We start from the raw sequence: 18,553 nt of genomic DNA on the forward strand, positions 1-18,553 counted from the left end.
TGAGGAGCAAGGAGTAGGTAACAATGACCCAAACCAGGCTGGCGTTGGTGCTCACTAATCGATTGTGCTGTGTTTCCTGTCCTGAACACTCATCCTGAGGAATGGAGCTCAAATCACGGATCTGGAGAGGTGGAGGAAGCCCACAAAATGGGAAAATAATATCCATATGTAATAGGATGGAGGATAGTAGTTAATGAAAATGTGCAAATCTGTATTTTGGGTATAAAGATGGTTTAAGGATACAGTTTAAGTTGTAGTTGGTAAGAAGGGATTTCTGTACTGAGAAATAAATACAATGGAAAAGTTAGAAGATATATAACTTATGTGAGGACTGAGTATGATGCAAATGATACGGTGTGAGATTCTGGATCCGAATCTCACTGAATTACTGATATGGGTCAGAACCAACTCACTATGAGTGTGTGTGTGCATGTGGGGAAGGGCTGGGCCTGGACTTGCCAGTCCATGGTAAGGTCTGCACATCAGGCCTGTGCTGAGGGCATAGGGCAGAGTCAGAAGTCAAGTCCTGCAGCCCACGCAGAGCACACGGTAGAGCTGCAGGCCCTGCAGCCAGACTGTCAGTCAAGGCAGAGCTGCCTAGTAGCCCAACCACACCACACCCCTGCAGCCTGTGACTGGCTACAGCACAACTTACTCTGGCCTGGAAGGCACTGACTGCATATCCTGCCTGGGAGGAAAACTGAACTCTATAAATACATGAGACTCCATGCAGTCTCCCTCTTCTTCTCCTCTCTCTCTCTTCTCCCTCTCCAGCCAGCACCATGTGAATCATCGAATTCTGTTGGTAACCATTTTTCCTTTCCTTTCTCTCCTTCTCTCTTTCTTTACCTTTTAATCAGGTTTCTTTTACTCTTTTCCTTCTCTTGTGGGTAACTTAAAACCAATGAACTGTGTTTTACTGAAGCTGTTATATGGATTGTTTTAGTGGATGTTTCCTGTGGAATGGGTCTTTGTGCTGAATGTTTTAGTGAAATGCTTTTTTCTTGGTTGTATTTTAACGCCTTTAAAAACTTTCTGCCAAAATATCTTATTTTTCTCACTAAATTAAAAAGAATTTCTCTTAGAGAAGAGTGTGTGACTTTTTCTGTGGATGCTAACTAGAGGTTATAATGAACCAAAAGGCTTTTAAAAAGTCTTAAATAAAAAATGTAACCACTCTGGGCAGTTTATAGCTTAATCTGGAATGCAACATATGGGATAAAGGGTGGAGATTGTATTGAGTCTGGCTGAAATAGAGTTAATTTTCCCATAGGAGCCCTCACAGTGCTATGCTTTGCACTGGTAGCTAGAAAGCTGTTGATAACACACCAGTGTTTTGGCTCCTGCTGAGCAGCACTGGCTCAGGATAAGTGCTATCTCTCCAGCATTCCCCCTCATCAAGGACTGGGGATGGGCAAGATCCTGGGAGGGGACACAACAAGACCAGCTGACCCAGTTTAACCACACCATATGACATTGGCTCAGATATAAAAGCTAAGGAAAGAAGGAGGAAGGGGAGGCATTTGTTAATTACAGTGTTTGCCCTCCAGAGCAACTGCTACATGAGTTGAACCCCTGTTTCCCAGAAACTGGCTGAACATCGCTTGGTGATGGGAAGTAGAGGATAAACTTATTTTTTTTTCTCTTTGCTTGTGTGGACACAAACTTTCACTTTAGCTTTATCAAACTGCCTTATCTCAACTTCTGAGTTGTTTTCCATCTTATTTTTTCTCTCCCCTGTCCAGCTGGGAAAGGGAGTGATAGAGCGGCTTGGTAGGCACCTGATATCCAGGCAAGGTCAACCTACCACAGAGTAAAAAGAGATGACAAGTTTTTAAGCCTTGAAAAGCTAATCAGTTATCACTCACACTGAGCAGCCATCCAAATGCCATGTGGGCAGTAAAAACCAGTGGCAAGACAGTCCCTTTCACAAAATGGATGGAATATCTCTACTCTTTCTAAAGGCGGAAGTACAAGGCAGGTAGTCAGATCCAACTTCATTTGTTGAGCAAATTCAGCTATATGAAAAATAGCAGTGTCTGCTCCCTTTGTTTTATAACACAGAGTAAAACTTATTTGAATAGAAAAAAAAAGTTAATTTTTTTACATACTTATAACTTCCAGTATGTGTATGTATATCTACAGACACACACAGACATATACTTCAATGTATGTATGTGTATTTATGTATAGATACTGGTTACTATAATTTCCTTTTTTTCTTTTAATAATTTTAAAATTTAACTGGGCCTTGACGAACTCTAGACTAACTTCAGAGTTGTTAATCTAAGATTACACACTGAAAAAAATTATAGTAGTTCACACTGAAATAACATGTAGGAAGAATTTACCCAGACTTTCAAAGAACCAGTAAGAGTCCCTTTTATGTAACAAATAAATGACTGATTTTTGATTCTATTTTTCAGCCCAGTTCTCTCTTTTAAATTCTGTTTATTATTTTCTATATAATAGATTCCCCCAGGTTTTGACTGGGTAAGAAACCTTGGACAAGTGGGGGGTGCACAAAAGGGCATCCATATCCTCAGATGTGACATACTGATGCATTCTGCATTATCACACATGGCAGGAGCTCAGGAAATGCTCACTGCAAAAAGCTACAGAAAGAACAATGTGTGGCGTTAGATAAATGTCTCACACTGAATATGTAGCTGAACATTAGGTCACCCAGTTTTACAAACCAATCACCAGGCATTGCAGACTTCTGTGATAATTAAACAAAAAATTTTAATCATGTGCAAAAACAATGCTTTCCATCTTGTACCACAGGTGGCAGCGAACAACAAACTCTGATATTCGGGATGCCTTTTCTGTGTTGAGTTCAGCCCACCCATTCTGATTTTTTATTATGAAACTCTTAAGATTCCCCTCAGACAAAGCCAATTTTTATTCTCCACAATCCTGTGAACCTTGGGAAAATCAGAAACCTGGATAACTCCCCCTTTTCCTAATTTATGTTTTCTTACCTTTGCTACAGAGAAGAAACCCATTTTACAACAATTCTCTCTGTCATAACAGGAACTGTTCCATTCACCAAGGTCCTCTCAAGGAGCAATGGTATGTATCCCTCTTCTGCCTTGAAAATGTTATGCAAACAGTAAGCACTGGCTTTCAGCTGAGGAAAAAATTACTTTGCTCCAGAAATAAGACTGCTGCCACTAGGCCTGCCTTCTCATTCCTAGCTCTTCTTAACTTACAAAGAGGCCAATTTACTGAAGGGGTACTGAGCTTGCAGCTCTACATACAGATTATCATACATAATAATGGTACCACAGGGCTAATTGTGCCTCAGGAAAAATAATTAAAATCTCCAAATTAGTGGAAATCATCATCATTATTATCATCATAATATCTACTGGACTTCATTCCTGTGTTAATCTCTATTTCTACAGGTGGATCAGTGCAATCCTGGACATACAGAGAAATAGGAGGACAGCTCTGGAACTTTGGGTTGTGCTAGATGATAAATTCAAATGAGTCAACAATGTGCTCTGGTGGCCAAAACGGCCAACTGTATCCTGGGGTGCATTAAGCACAGTACAGCCAACTGGTTTGAAAGAGGTGATTGTCCCACTACACTCGGCACTGGCGCAGACTCACCTCAAGTACTGTGTGCAGTTTTGGGCTCTACAGTGTAAGGAGGATACCTGCCCAAAGGAGGCAACAAAGATGGTAAAAGAACTACAGGGCATGAATTGTGAGGAGCAGATGAAGATACTAGATTTGCTCAGCTTAGAGAAGACTAGGTGGGGGGACTCATTACTGTCTACAACTTCCTTATGAGAGTGGCAGAAAGGGTGGTGCTGATCTCTGGTGCCTGGTGATAAAGTGCAAGGGAACAGCTTAAAGCTGCATTGGGGAAGCTCAGATTGGGTATTAGGAAAAAGTTCTGTAGTGAGAGGGTGGTCAAACACTGGAACAAGTTTCCAAGGGAAGTGCTCATGGCCCCTGGCCTGTTGGTGTTCAAGAAGTATAGGGACATTCCATTCTATGATTCTATGATCTCAGATGCCAAAAGCTCAACTAAAATACAGGCTTCAACAGTGGTCTGACATCCATAGTTCTCCCTCATTGAATAGCATGGAAAACAAATGGAGTAAGCAACATACAGAGCCATGTTCTGTTCTGTGTTTTGCCAAGCTAAATCTAGAGCAGATGTAAACACAGAAATTTAAATAGTCAATAATTTTTACTCACTCGACAGTCCCGCTGTAGTGTTTTCATTAGTGCACTGTGCGTTTCAGAGTCAAAATACAACCCTTCATGTATATCTTGCAAGAAATCCAAGTCTTTGAATGTAGGGTTGGACTTCTCCCTCTCTTTTCTTGATGCTCTCCGTTTGTATGTGGAGCCTTTCAAGTCGTATGTGAGATGCATTTTCAATGCTCGTGGCAAAACATTGTTCATGACAACAATTCTAATATTAATGCCTCCTGACTGAACGCAGTACAGCCCATAAAATTTAGGTAGAAGAGTCCTTGGATTCTGGTTCAGATTCTAAAACAAAAGAGATATTGTTAGATAGGTCTACTTTCAGTAAACTTCCATGCTTAAGAAAGGGTTTTTTTCATAGCAAAGGACATTAACAAACTTCAAGAAAACTGTGTATGACTTTTTATTCAGCATAGTTTCTTAGACTAGTTGATCTGCTTTGTGGGTCTCTATTTCAGAAAGCTAGCATAAACACTGCCATTTTCCCAGGAACTTATATATGCCAAGAGCAGAGCAGTAACTAGATTGATGCCAGGTTTCTCTTTCTCACATACTATCAAAGTGTAGACTAGGCCAAACCTAAAAGCATCCCAAAGATTTTATTTATTCTGATCTGAACAACCTTTGCATTCTACCTGCTGGAAGAAGTTTGGGTCAAATGTAGTTCTCATTATCTTGATTTGGAATTTGAAAAACAGAAACCCTGTCTCCATGAGGCTTTACACACTGAGGGTTAGTGCAAAATGACCGAGTTGTTTCCGCAGGAGTGTGAGGGTTATTGATTGTGTATATTTTATTTTGTTTTTGTTCCCTTTTCCTTCCCCCTTCCGTTTCCCTTTTCTTTGGAGTTGTGCATGGTATTTCAACTGTATATAGTTGTATATAACATAAATACATTTATTTTCATATAAGTTTGGCTAGTTTGGTTTTTTTCGTGGGTTTTTTTTTCCTTAGCACTGTGCTGGAGGTATTTTGGTGTTGGGTCTGGGACTTGGTAGGGAGCCAAGTAAAACTTAGGCAGATGGAAATCAGAATTAGTTTGGAACAAAAGTGAAACTGACTGGTCTAGTTTCTTTGTCCACTCTGAGTGAAATGCAGAGGGCAGACAAACACAAAATGGAGAAAAAAACTGAATTAGAAATCTAGAAACCTTTATTTGTTACTAGCTTATTAGAAGTAAAGTTTGGTATCAAATCAGATGATGACATTCAGCTTCATCTTGAATGCTAAAAGAACAGCAATTCTTATCTTAAATATATTCTTGATTTACATCTATTCTTTCTGTTGGGTGTTTGGGGCACAAAGTTGAAAGGCACGTAAAAATATCAAAAATATTACAAAAAATACAGTTAAAACCAATGAAAGTTTACAAGACAAATGAAACTGAATCTTAAGAAGTGTGACATGAAACAGAAGAAATACAGGTAAAATACAGTCTTCAATTACTTACCATATAATAACCTGGTAAGAGCTTCTGAAGAAACTCAGCCTCTTTGTGTTGAACTGTTTTGATGATGAACTCGTCATCTCTAGTTACAAAAAATAAGGACCCACTGGCACCTGGGTTGGATAATTCAATTAAAGGCTCACTGCAGATTGAGTACTGGAAGAGACAAAAATTGTTTTTCACTGTCAATGCGTGCATTACCCAGACACAAGTCTAATACAAAGAACTGCAGGTTCAAATAGGCACAAGAGAATCAGAAAGCTTATTCTTTGGTCTTCAACTGTAGCAACACTACTACTGTAGAGCAAGCTGGTTCACATAATTTGGCTGAGGTTTGAAGGCCAGTTGTAAAAGTCCACTCTGCCCAGGACACACTACACAACCGTGGAAGAGCAGCTGGCAGCTGAGCATACAGTTCCTCTTCATGTCCCACTGCACCAGGTGAACATTCCCTTGGGGTGAAGCACGTGGTTGAGGTGGAGGGAGTTGATCCCTACACTGGCACTATAGAAAATTCTTGAGTCAGAAACCTTAAGAAGACATTGCACTGCAACTCTTTGCTCTTCATAGTCATTTATGACGGAGACAGGTGCAAGAGATGTTAGACAAACACACCTGGAGTAGAGGTGTAGACAAATAAGCAAATCCTACTCTGTGAAACTGGGATTGAAACCACTAGACTAATAATCTTGGTATAGCTACTAATGTAGTTTTCTGGTTGAAAACTGCTTGAAACAGAAAAAAACTCAATACCAGCAAGCAAGAAAAATTGAGGTTTGGAGGAGGATTATTTTGGATATTTAGAAAGGCTTTCTCTTCTACAGGACACATTAAAAATTACAATCACATTAAGGAGGAAAAAGGTATTAAATCAAATTTCATTCAGACTAAATGGAGATGAGACATTAAGCCAAAAACCATAGAAAAATCTGTTTATATTAAACCCAAAAACTTCCATTCACATATCTTTTTTGTTGTTGTTGTTGCTATATATCATCAATTTTACACAGTTGGAGATTTACTGTACGGTCCAATATTTTAAGGGTTCAGTCTTTGCAAGAAACAAAATTGCATAGGAAGTGAATTGTGAGTAGTGTAACCACTAGGGAATTATTCTTGGCAATGCAGTATTTTCTGGTCTTCTCAAAGCAAAAGGAATAACTGTTTCAATAACAAATATCTGGCATATTAGGACATTGCTTGAGATGAGATGAGCAATTCCACAAGAAAAAAAGTTTTGTTTTTTAAAAAAAGCTTCCATTAAATCCATCCTGGAGCTTTGTCATTGACTTCAGTGGCTGGTGACAGCAAAGAAGTAATACAAGAAAATCTAATCAATATGCTCTTTTGTAAGCACTTGAACTAGAGAAGCATGCTTCCTATGGACTCAAACCACTGCCTTAATGCATCTTCTTATCTTGGCTACAGCTGATGCTTTTCCCATGCTTGCGATTTTTAAGAAACTTTTGCATGATATAAAAATGTTTCCTGTTCCTCTTCCTGCTTCTGCAGTCCACTCAGTTCCAATTAATACAAAAGGTCTTTCTTATTAATCCTATAGTCACAATTTTCTACTGGTAGAACAGCCATACCAATCTGTAACACAACAAACCCTTAGAGCAAACCAGCAGTTGTATTGTAACCCTTGCATTTTTCTTGCCAAAATATATAAAGCTTCATGAGTCATTGTCATTGAGGTAAGCATTTAAAACCAATTATCCTAAAACATTAAAGCTCAATAAATAAGCAGAAGTTGTTAACCTACGCTCTGTGCAGGTCATTCTACAGTTGTGCTTATTCCTGTAAAACAGAAATCTACCCATCAGGTGCTGCTATGCAGGGACCAGCTAATTTTGACTGGACACTTATGAAAGCCAAATCAAAATGGAAAAGTAAGAAAATCCCCAAGACCCTGACAACTGAGTACTTCATGATCAAGACATTTGGATGCAAAATGCCAGTGCTCCACGAGGTTTCCAGTGACAACTTAATTCTACCAGCTCTTCAAATGTATTTACCCTTGTTAACCAGTTTGACTTCTATAGCGCATTACCACTTAACTTCCTTGGAAAAGGTGAAATTGTGAATCTTTGGGCTTTTTCACTTCAAATTAATAGTGTAAACTCACATACACTTGCTGTAATTTCTCTTCATCTTATTTTATACTTCCCTTGCCCATTCAGCCACAGTTGGACTATCACTTACCACTTATCACATACACTTATGTCTTTTGCTGTGCAACTGAGTGTCACAAATCGCTTTTTCACAGCAAGCAGTCTTTCTGTAATATTTAACTTCTGCTACTGCAAAGGCTTCCTTAAATGGAAAAGAAGTTGCAGGTGATAACAGCTTTAATCTAGGAAGCAGAGTCTTTTTAGCAGGTGGCAACACAGCCCTCATACTTCATCTTTTGCCAAGTCCATAAAAAGAGATAGATAAACAACATATTACATAATGACACTACTGTCACACATGACATCCTTGTCTCTAAAGTGGAGAGGCATAGATTTATTTGATGGACAGACCACTCAGTGGGTAAGGAACTGGTTGCACTCGAAGAGTTCTGGTCAATGGCTTGTTGTCCAGTGACAAGTGGCATTCCTCAAGGATTGGTTTTCGGACTGATGGTGTTTAACATCTTTGTTGGTCACATGGACAAGTGCGCCCTCAGCAAGTTTGCCAACACCACCAAGCTGAGTGGTGTGGCTCACAGACTGGAAGGAAGGGATGCCATCCAGAGGAACTGTGACAGCCTTGAGAGTGGGCCTGTGCAAATCTCATGAAGTTCAATGAGGCCAAGTGCAAGGTCCTGCATTTGGGTTGTGGAAATCCTGATCCCAAGCACATGCTGAGAGAAGAATGGATTGAAAGCAGCTCTCTTGGCAGTGTACACATGCAGCCCAGAAAGCCAACAGCATCCTGGGCTTCATCAAAAGAACTGTGACCAGCAGGTAGAGGGATGTGATTCTTCCCCTCTACTCTGCTGTGGTGAGACCCCACCTGGAGTAGTTTTAAAGCAGACACAAGGAAGAAATTCTTCACTGTGAGGGCAGTGAACCACTGGAACATGTGGCGTAGAGAAGTTGTGGATGTCCCATCCCTGGAAGTGTTCAAGATCAGGCTGGAGGGGCTTTGATCAGTCTGGTCGAGTGGGAGGTTCCAACCCTCCTGCCCACAGCATGAGGGTTGGAACTAGGTGCTCTTTATGTCCCTCCTAACCCAAGCCATTCTATGATTCTGTGATTTATAAAACTCTAACTGTATTTCCTTGCTACTACCATTTAGAACTCAAAGAAATTATCTGTTTTTATACAGAACTATGGTCATGAAGACTAGTAATACAAAATCCATACATACTACTAAAGAATTAAAATACGAAAACCATATTCAACCTAAATAAAAGCAAAACCAATTAAGTTTCGCTTTTAGGCTTATTGTCTATAAAAGAAAAGAACTCAAAAGTGTTATAATGCACTTGAACACTACAAAAGTAATATATTTAGTAGTATTTTAAGTAATGTTTCAGCACACTATATTCAATTTTTCTCATTTATTCATTCAAGCCCTTTCAAAATAATTTGGTTTTACAGAAGCAGTTATCAATAACAGAACAAAAAGATTTAAAAACTCATTCAAAAAAATGAACAATAAAACTCTGACATGTAAAAGTGCTCATTTGTATTGTGACTGATTTGTTGGGTCATCCACCATGAGACAAATTAAACATGGGGCAAACATCTAGAAAACAAGCTCTTTGCTTTCACACTACCCTTCCAAAAGCAGAACTACAGGAGAAGCAAAATAGTGGATACTTCTCCAGGCAGTGTACAAAGTGGTTCCACCAAGTAAAGCTTGCTTTTACAATGGCAGCAAATGCATCACCTTTTTTCTCATGTAAACCACTGAATACTGTGAAAGAATAAGTCTTCAAATTACAAAATAGAGAGAAAAAAGGAGATACTATAAATGCTTAATTTTTAGTCTGCCATCCACATTTCTCAAGGCTAGACAGGAACACATGCAGACATCACTTTTGTAATGAAGTTAATAAGTAGCACAGATAACATAAGAGTAATTTCTTAGAACTGAATTAATAGAAGTCCACAAGTACTGATTGTATCTTCTCTAGAAAAAGTTATCTGAATGATACGGAAGTTATTCTAGTCAATTGATAAAAGTAGGTTTTTAATGTAAATTGTCTCAAAGACAAAGAATTTTTCTACATCACTAAAAATATTCACTAGTTGTAAACCCCTTCACATACAAAATTTACTACTTATTTAGGCACACTTTAAGCACCCTTTTCTGTCACTATGAAGCTAGCATACTTACAATAACTTGTAACTCAAAGGAAAACTGCAAGCTCTTACCAAATAATCATCAGGCTTGATACCAAAAAGTTCTCTGAAATAGCGGAAGGCAAGAGGTGCATACGTCTTAAATCTGAAGTCAGGGTAATGATGAGCAGGGGTGAGATTGCTCCCTTCACTGAAAACAAAAACAAAAATAAATGGAACCAAATTACTGAGCAATTTTTAGCAGATAGTTTTGCAGTAAAACTGCCTAACTCGACCATTTGCCTTCTGCGAAAGGAGTCATAAATGCAGATAAATCTCCCTATTACCATTAATCACTGTAAAAGAAATGTGTGTCACAGACAGACTACCAGCAAATTCCTTTTTCTCACCTTAAATGAAATTATTCTCACCACCTGTATGCATTTGCATAAAGAACTAAAGTTGCAATTTCTGATAAGTCTCTAGGCAAGCCAGTCTAATAGCAGGAAGGGTCACCCTCACCTCACATAAGTTCTTGCAAAAAGTTTGTAAGTCAATGCAATGAAACAGCTTTACACCCGCCTGGTCACTTGAATTGCCTTGCAAGTGATTCAGACTGATACTAAGGACGAAGACTAAGAACTAACACAGAGGGTAGAACTGTGCAGAGAGAGCAGTGGGAAGGAAGCAGGACTATGTATGTTTTTTGATGCCACCAAACAGTGATTGTTTCAGCCTTATGTATGAAATGGCATCCTCAGCATCAGACTTTACTCTTTCTTGCTAACACAGACCAAACTGGGAAGCAGCTCTGGTTTGCTGATCACAGTGTGACTTTCTGCCTGTTATGTCATGTTTTTTACCCCACCTCAATCTAAACCAGCACGTGTGCTAGCTTACATTCTCAGTTGATCAAACAGGAACACAGAGTACACAGCCTTTGGGGGAATTACAGAAAATGGTATGTAGTTACATGCAAGATACAGATTTGAACTAGAATAGGCACAGGCAAAGATTACTAGGGTGACCGGCCTGGAAGAGAGTCTTTCTTATAGGGAAAAAAAATAATAATACAATTGTAGCCTAACACAGAATCACAGAGAATCAATTAGGTTGGAAAAGACCTCTGAGATCATCGAGTCCAACCTACAAACAAACACCATCTTGTCAACTGGACCGTGGCACTAAGTGCCACGTCCAGTCTTTCCTTAAACACCACCAGGGATGATAACTTCACCACCTCTCTGGGAAGCCCATTCCAACATTTGATCACTTGTGAAGAAATTCTTCCTAATGTCCAACAAAACCTCCCCTGGCACAGCTTGAGACTGTCCTCTTTTCCTATCACTAGTTGTCTGGGAGGAGAGGACAACCCCCACCTGGCTACAGCCTCCTTTCAGGGAGTTGTAGAGAACGCAAAGGTCTCTCTTGATTCTCCTTTTCTCCAGACTAAACAATCCCAGCTCCCTCAGTCACTTCTAATGGGACCTGTGCTCCAGACCCTTCACCAGCCTTGCTGCTCTTCTCTGGACCTGCTCCAGCACCTCAATGTCCTTCCTGAACAGAGGGGCCCAGAACTGGACACAGCCCTCAAAGTGTGGCCTCACCAGCGCTGAGTACAGGGCAAGAATAACTTCCCGGGTCCTGCTGGCCACACGGTTCCTGATACAGACCAGGATGCCATTGGCCTTCTTGGCCACCTGGGCACACCGCTGGCTCATGTTCAGCAGCTGTTGACCAGCACCCCCAGGTCCTTTTCCACTGGGCCACTTCCCAGTCAGTCTGTCCCCAGCCTGCAGTGCTGCATGGGATTGTTGTGGCGTAATTGTAGGACTCAGCACTTGGTTTTGTTGAACCTCATGCCACTGATCTTGGCTCATTGATCCAGCCTGTCCAGATCCCTCCACAGAGCTTTCCTACCCTCCAGTAGATTGGCACTTGTGCCCAACTTGGTGTCATCTGCAAATGTGCTAATGGTAGACTCGATCCCCTTGTTCACCACCACTCTCTGGGCCCATCCATCTGTCCAGTTCTTAACCAAGCAGAGAGTGCCCCTGTCCAAGCCATGGGCTGCCAGTTTTTTCAGGAGTATGGTATGGGATACAGTGTCAAAGGCTTTGCTGAAGTCCAGGTAGACCACATCCACAGCCTTCCCCTCATCCACCACGTGGGTCACTTGATCATAAAAGGAGATCAGGTTGGTCATGCAGGACCAGCCTTTCCTAAACCTGTGCTGGCTGTGTCTGATGCCTTGGTTGTTCTGTATGTGCCATGTGATGGCACTCAAGATGATCTGTTCCAAAACCTTGCTAAGCACCAAGGGCAGGCTGACAGGCCTGTAGTTCCCCAGATCCTTCTTCTGGCCCTTCTTGTGGATGGGTGTCACACAGGCCAACCTCCAGTAATCTGGGACATGCCTGGTTAGGCAGGACTGAAGACAGATGATGGAGAGTGACTTGCTGAGTTCTTCCACCAGCTCCCTCAGTACCCTTCTATCCCATCCAGTCCCATAGACTTGTGAGCATCTAAGTGGCTCAGCAGGTCACTAATTACTTTCTCATGGTTTGCAGGGGGTCTGTTCTGCTCCCTGTCCCTGTCTACCACCTCAGGGGGCTGGTTGCTCTGAGGATAACAGGTCTGTCTGTTGAAGACTGAGGCAAATAATGCATTAAGTACCTCAGCATTTTTCTCGTCTTTGATGACTATATTCCCTGCCACATCCAATAAAGAATGGAGGTTTTCCTTGTCCCTCCTTTTGCTATTGATATATTTATAAAAACATTTTTTATTATCATTTGCAGAAGTGGCCAGATTAAGCTTTTGCCTGTCTAATTTTCTTTCTGCATTACCTAACAACATCCTTAAACACATCCTGAGTTGCCTATCTCTTATTCCAAAGATCCTTCACCCTGTTTTTTTACCCTGAGTTCTTGTGAAAGCTTTCTGTTCAGCCAGGCCAGTCTTCTTGCCCACCAGCTCGTCTTTCAGCACATAGGGATAGCCTGCTCCTGCACCTTCTTTCTTAAAAAATGTTCAGCCTTCCTGGGTCCCTTTGTTTTTAAGGCCTGCCTCCAAAGGGGCTTTCTGAACCAGCATCCTGAACAGGCCAAAGTCTGCTCTCCAGAAGCCCAAGGTTAAGGTTTTGTTGACCTCCTTTTTTACTTTATGGAGTATTGAAAACTATCATTTCACATTCGCTCTGCCCAAAATGGCTCCAACCACCACATCTCTCACTGGTCCTTCTCTGTTTGTAAACAGAAGGTCTAGTGGGGCACCACCCCTGGCAGGCTCGCTCACCAGCTGCATTATCTTCCACACACTCCAGGAACTTCCTAGACAGCCTCTGCTCTGTTGAGTTGCCAGCAGACATGCGGCAGGTTAAAGTCTCCCACAAGAATAAGAGCTGATGATCATGAAACATCAGCCAGTCACTTATATAATAATTCATCCACCTCTTCATCCCGGTTGGGTGGTCTATAATGGACTCCCACCAGGATGTCTGCCCTGTTAGCCTTCCCCCTGTTTCTTACCCACAGGCATTCAACCTTATCATCACTATCCTTGAGCTCTATACAGTCAAAAGACTCCCTAACATACAGAGCCATCCCACTCCCTCTCCTTCCTCACCTGTCCCTTCTGAAGAGCTTGAAGCCATCCATTGCAGCACTCTAGTCATGTGAGTCATCCCATCACATTTCCATGATGGTGACTATGTCACAGCTTTCCTGCTGCACGATGGCTTCTAGCTCCTCCTGTTTGTCACCCATTCTCCTTAACTCTTTTCCTTGTCTTATATTTACCACCTTACTGTATTTTTAGGCTGCAGTCTTGAGATGAATACTACATTTAAGATAAAGAAAATGAAGCAAAATGCTGCTAGAGAAAAAAACGCCCAAACCTGCCAGTGGATTAATTTATGATGGAAATAAAGAGAAGGCTTTTAAGCAGAAAAGTCCTACACCATGACTTCAACACAAATAACAACACCTTTAAAACAAAGTTTGGTCAGTCTCCAAGTGATTTGATAAATAGATAAATACAAAATCCAAAACTTGACACAGTAGCTGAAATCAACTTTTCCAGCACTTCTTTACTCATTTACACTAATTAAATTATTCAGAAATGCAGCATGTACCTTTGCACTTGGCAATAAGAATATCCAAAGTATACTAAACAGAAAGAAAAAAAAGCTATGAATTCACACAGATATGAAAAGTGATAAACTCTAAGAAACATTCCTGAAAAAAGACTAAATTAAATATCATGAAGGAATTTAAGAGCTTTCATCCTGTACAATTAATACTTGTCATATGAACTTGTCACCTTTCATTAATAAGAATTTGATGGTAGAAGCCTACCCAACCCACCTAGCTGCCCTTGCACACATACTGCTACAACCCCACAAACCCCAACTGCTGTAAAGTGACAGCAGATGAACAAGCTTTCTCAGGCTCTAGAAATGTATAGACTTTAAACTCTTGAACAGGAGACAAAAGAAGGGGAAAAAAACCCCAGATTTCTGCCTGCAATTCACATATAAAAAGATAGTTGTGGATGATCAATGATACATTCAAGGACATTACAATACTGCCGCTTTTTGGAATGTTAAATCATACAGTAAATAGCTAGTGAAGGCTGCCTAGGCCGCATGATTTCCTCTATCACTTTATAGTGTACTGTATTACAACTCCACGGTATTAAAATCGAATCCACATGTGTTTTATTGTTCCATTATAGAGCCAAAAAAATGGAAATCAGTAGGGTACTAGGCTAAAGATTGTAATTTTTCTTTACAGTTAAGATTGACTAATGCTTTTTCTTATAAGGTTTTTCAGCTACTCAGAACACTGCCAGACCTGTCTGACATTAAGTTTTATATAAATGGTTGCAATTCACTGAATTTTTGTGCAATATGTGTATGTCATGGGGGATCCTCAGCTATACTGGGACCCTGGGAGCATACTTGTAAACATATTTAATTGTTGTAAGATGCAGACAAGAACAGAACAGAGTGTTCTCTACTGAAGCATCACATAATTGTTAGGGAATCCTAATCACCTAAACTAAATTGAAAGGTCCTACCTTTCAGTACTAAATACTTTATAAATCTGTTTCCTGCAGCCATAACCCAAAAGCTTCTCCTGTGAAAGCATGTCAACAAATAAGATTACATGTCCTTACTATACCAGAACATACTGTTACTGGAACTTCACCAAGTCTGAATTCAATCAAGTTGAAATGAAGATAGGAGGTTTGCTGTGATAATGGCAAGGGTGCAATCCGTTTCATAATTGCAGATTTAATTTAATTGCAGATTTACTCCATTGCATATAGAGTAAAATGACCAATGCTGGGTCTGCAGGTGGACAGTAATGCACAGCAAGTGAAGATTTATTGCAAAACAGAGCAATTATTTTGCAACAGCTTCTATATAGACGGCAATTCCATTTATTTAGGGCACATAAGTCTACTTTACTACAGATATGACAGTCAATTTCACTGTGTAGACAAGTTTCCTTATTCTTTGTAAAATCATCTTCAAATACCTTTTATTTAAGGTCTGCAGAGTACTTTATCATACCCCTGTTTCTGTTAAACATATTAATTTGTTTCAGCATCATTGCCTAATAGAATAGTGTGCATGATCCGAGCAGTAAGTTCTTCTGTAATGTAAGAAGTAAGCTTGACACAAATAAAAGATTTCTTGGTTAGTCCTCTGGAAAAAAAGTTTTTAATGTTTTCTTGCCGCTACTTTAACAGAAAAAGCACCCTCACTTCCAGTAATTTCCTACAGTAACAGAAAACCTTTAAATTCCTTATGTATTTGAAGTTCACATGGCAAGCATGAATTGAGTATGACCTTGCTCTTACCTGAAAAGGACAGATTCCACTGTACAGAACACTTGATGGAAGTACATCCCTACACTATTTAGAAATTATTCACATCCAACTCTATTAGCTCTTGAAAGAATGTATTACATGGTTTCTACCCACATTTTCTTGGTGCATTTTACAGTTTCACTTTGGTGGGATTACAGTATATGTGCAAAGCCCTATGTAAAACAATTTTTACTCAGTCTAGGGTTTTTTGGGGATGATTAAGTCTTTGAAGTTGAACAAGAAAAATACCCATGATCTGTTGATAAAAAATTAAATCTGCAAAATGGTGCTCTGGACACAATAGAAATGTACTCTATTAAAAAAAAGAAAAAGGAGGTATAAACTTCCTCTTAGGTCTACCAGAAAAACAAAGAAAAGGAAAAATAAAGACATGTAACATGAGCTCTAATTCTCACAATCTTGAGAAATTCAAGTCTCTGTATGAGCTATTACAAACCATACAGGCTTTGGAAAGACTAGGAAGCAATTGTAACTTATGATGTATTTTAATAATCTTAGCTGTAAGACCACACAAAAGAAAAAGATGGGTAGGCAGACTAATAAAGAGAGATTAAGCTTAAAATGCAAGTTTGCTTTAATACTTAATTTGTAATTTATTTGTTTTTTAAATCAAGCACACCTAGAAATGACAGTATGTGTATCATCTTAACCTGTCTCTTTGTAAATGTTGAGAGTGGATTTAAAGCATAGCTGGTGTAATATCAAACTAAAAAGGGACTAAAACTAATTACATTTTAAATGGCTAACCTATGGTTTCTAAAAGTTTGCTAAACGAGACACGCAGATACGTTTCTTGGCAGCTTTTCTTTGTTGTGGCCTCACCCTGGTAGAATGTACTCAGGAGATATCCCACCTATCTGAAGGGGCAGAGAAAGCCATCTGCATGTCTTGATAGCAAACCTTCATCACAGAGCAATGTTAATAGGCTCTGATGGAGCTGTTAACAAAAGAATTAGTCATGCTGTACCTCTCAGCCCATGTATACCTTTCCTCTGTGTATTGCAAAAAGAGTGAAAAAGAGGAACACCTCAGTTCTTTCAGTGAAAGTAAACCTTTTTTTAGACCTTAAAATCAAAATAAAATGAGATACTAAGAGTACCTAATCTCAGTTTCACTGTTCCTGGAAGCAGCTGCTCTTTTATAATTCATCAAAATGTGTTTCAATTCTGCAACTGTATCAAATACATACATACTGACAGGTCAGGTAGTGCTTTGGTGTATTCATTTCCTATACATAATTTCAGGAAAGCAATCTTTTCCCACAGCCTGGAAGTAGGTATTACAGCTTCCTGTACAAATAGGTGTGTGTGTGTTTTCTTCATACCATGGGATAAAGTCTAGTGATACAGTCCTTGTTTCTCACTATACGTTTTCCTATACTTACAGTTATCATATGCTATCCTAAGCAGTTCCCTGTAAGGCAGCTTTGAAACAGAACTGTGAATAGTAGATACCTACAAAACAAGTCAAGCCAATCACGTAAAAGCTGAATACAGAAGCATTTACGTATAATGTTGAAGATATGACTCTTTCACAACCAACTGGAAACGACTGTAAAATGTAGGATTTTAGAGTACTTTAAAGGTAGTTTAAGTATGTCTACATAACCACACAAGTATCAGGGTTATGAGAGATTTATCAGTAATTTCACAGTAACTCAAGTAGCTGAGTCCAATTGTATTAGACTTGCCCATAACAAGAATGTTTCTGCTTTTGTTGCCATGGTATCCCCATTTCTAATATTTGTTTTGCAAACAGAAATTACATCCTCTTCTCTGTGCAGTCTTCATCTTCCTCATGAGGGGAAGAGGAGGAGCAGACACTGATCTCTTCTGTGGTAACCAGTGACAGGACCTGAGGTAATGGCCTGCAGTTGTGTCAGGAGAGGTTTACATTGGACATTACAAAAAGGTTCTTCACCCAGAGGGTGGTTGGGCACTGGAACAGGCTCCCCAGGAAAGCGGTCACAGCACCAAACCTGACAGAGTTCAAGAAGTGTTTGGATGATACTCTCAGGTACATGGTGTGACTCTTAGGAGTGGTCCTGTGTAGGGCCAGGAGTTGTACTTGATGATCCTTGAGGGTCCCTTCCAATTCAGCATATTCTGTGGTTCTGCTGGAAGAGCTTAACAAGCTGTCTACACTGCCACCTTACAGGCAGCTGCACAGTCCCATGGCCTGAGCTAGGCTTTTAGATGAACAATGGGCCTTTCTAACCATGGCCATGTTATCAGGAGCCAGTGCCACAGCTGAGTCAAACAGCTGAAATATAGTGCTGCAGCCACATTGCAGAAATAACTGAGTTGGAGGCACAATGTGCCACCAGGAACAGGCTCCAGCCAAGAAGCCAGAGGCACAAGTGTGTTCCACACAGCTGAGTCACAGGACAGAGCATAGACAGCCCATGGAGAATGCAAAACCTTCCCACTGAACACTCCAGTCACTGCTGCAGCAGTCCCAACACCATGTAAGCACCTCCATTGCTGGATTTCCGAAGCAGAGTTGAAAAGCCAGAAAACAGGTTGATTGGAGTGGTTTCTCCTGTGGTTTTGCCTTATTCAGGGAGCAGGGCAGAGACTTCAGATGCTATCTTCAGAATCAACCAGGTCAGTGCAGGGTTTTGTTTCTCAGTCCTAAGAGCACATTTGCATAGTACCATTTAAATTCTATCTGGACAGTGGTTCTCAATGAACTCCAT

The 18,553-nt window shown here is 40.2% G+C and overlaps 1 protein-coding gene across 4 annotated transcripts in view; it reads right to left on the reverse strand.

The window, feature by feature from the left end:
* PIP5K1B (phosphatidylinositol-4-phosphate 5-kinase type 1 beta) overlaps positions 1 to 18,553 on the reverse strand; it is a 110,917-nt gene that overhangs the window by 39,214 nt on the left and 53,150 nt on the right. For all 4 annotated transcript variants that reach the window (XM_032674599.1, XM_032674602.1, XM_032674598.1 and 1 more), the window contains 3 exons: positions 10,048 to 10,165; positions 5,681 to 5,833; positions 4,216 to 4,515 (listed from right to left, as the gene is read on the reverse strand). In XM_032674599.1, coding sequence (XP_032530490.1) covers positions 4,216 to 4,515; positions 5,681 to 5,833; positions 10,048 to 10,165 — 571 coding nt within the window. The remainder of the gene's footprint in view (positions 1 to 4,215; positions 4,516 to 5,680; positions 5,834 to 10,047; positions 10,166 to 18,553) is intronic.

The sequence above is a fragment of the Chiroxiphia lanceolata genome, chromosome Z (assembly GCF_009829145.1).
Source record: "Chiroxiphia lanceolata isolate bChiLan1 chromosome Z, bChiLan1.pri, whole genome shotgun sequence".
Taxonomy (NCBI): domain Eukaryota; kingdom Metazoa; phylum Chordata; class Aves; order Passeriformes; family Pipridae; genus Chiroxiphia; species Chiroxiphia lanceolata.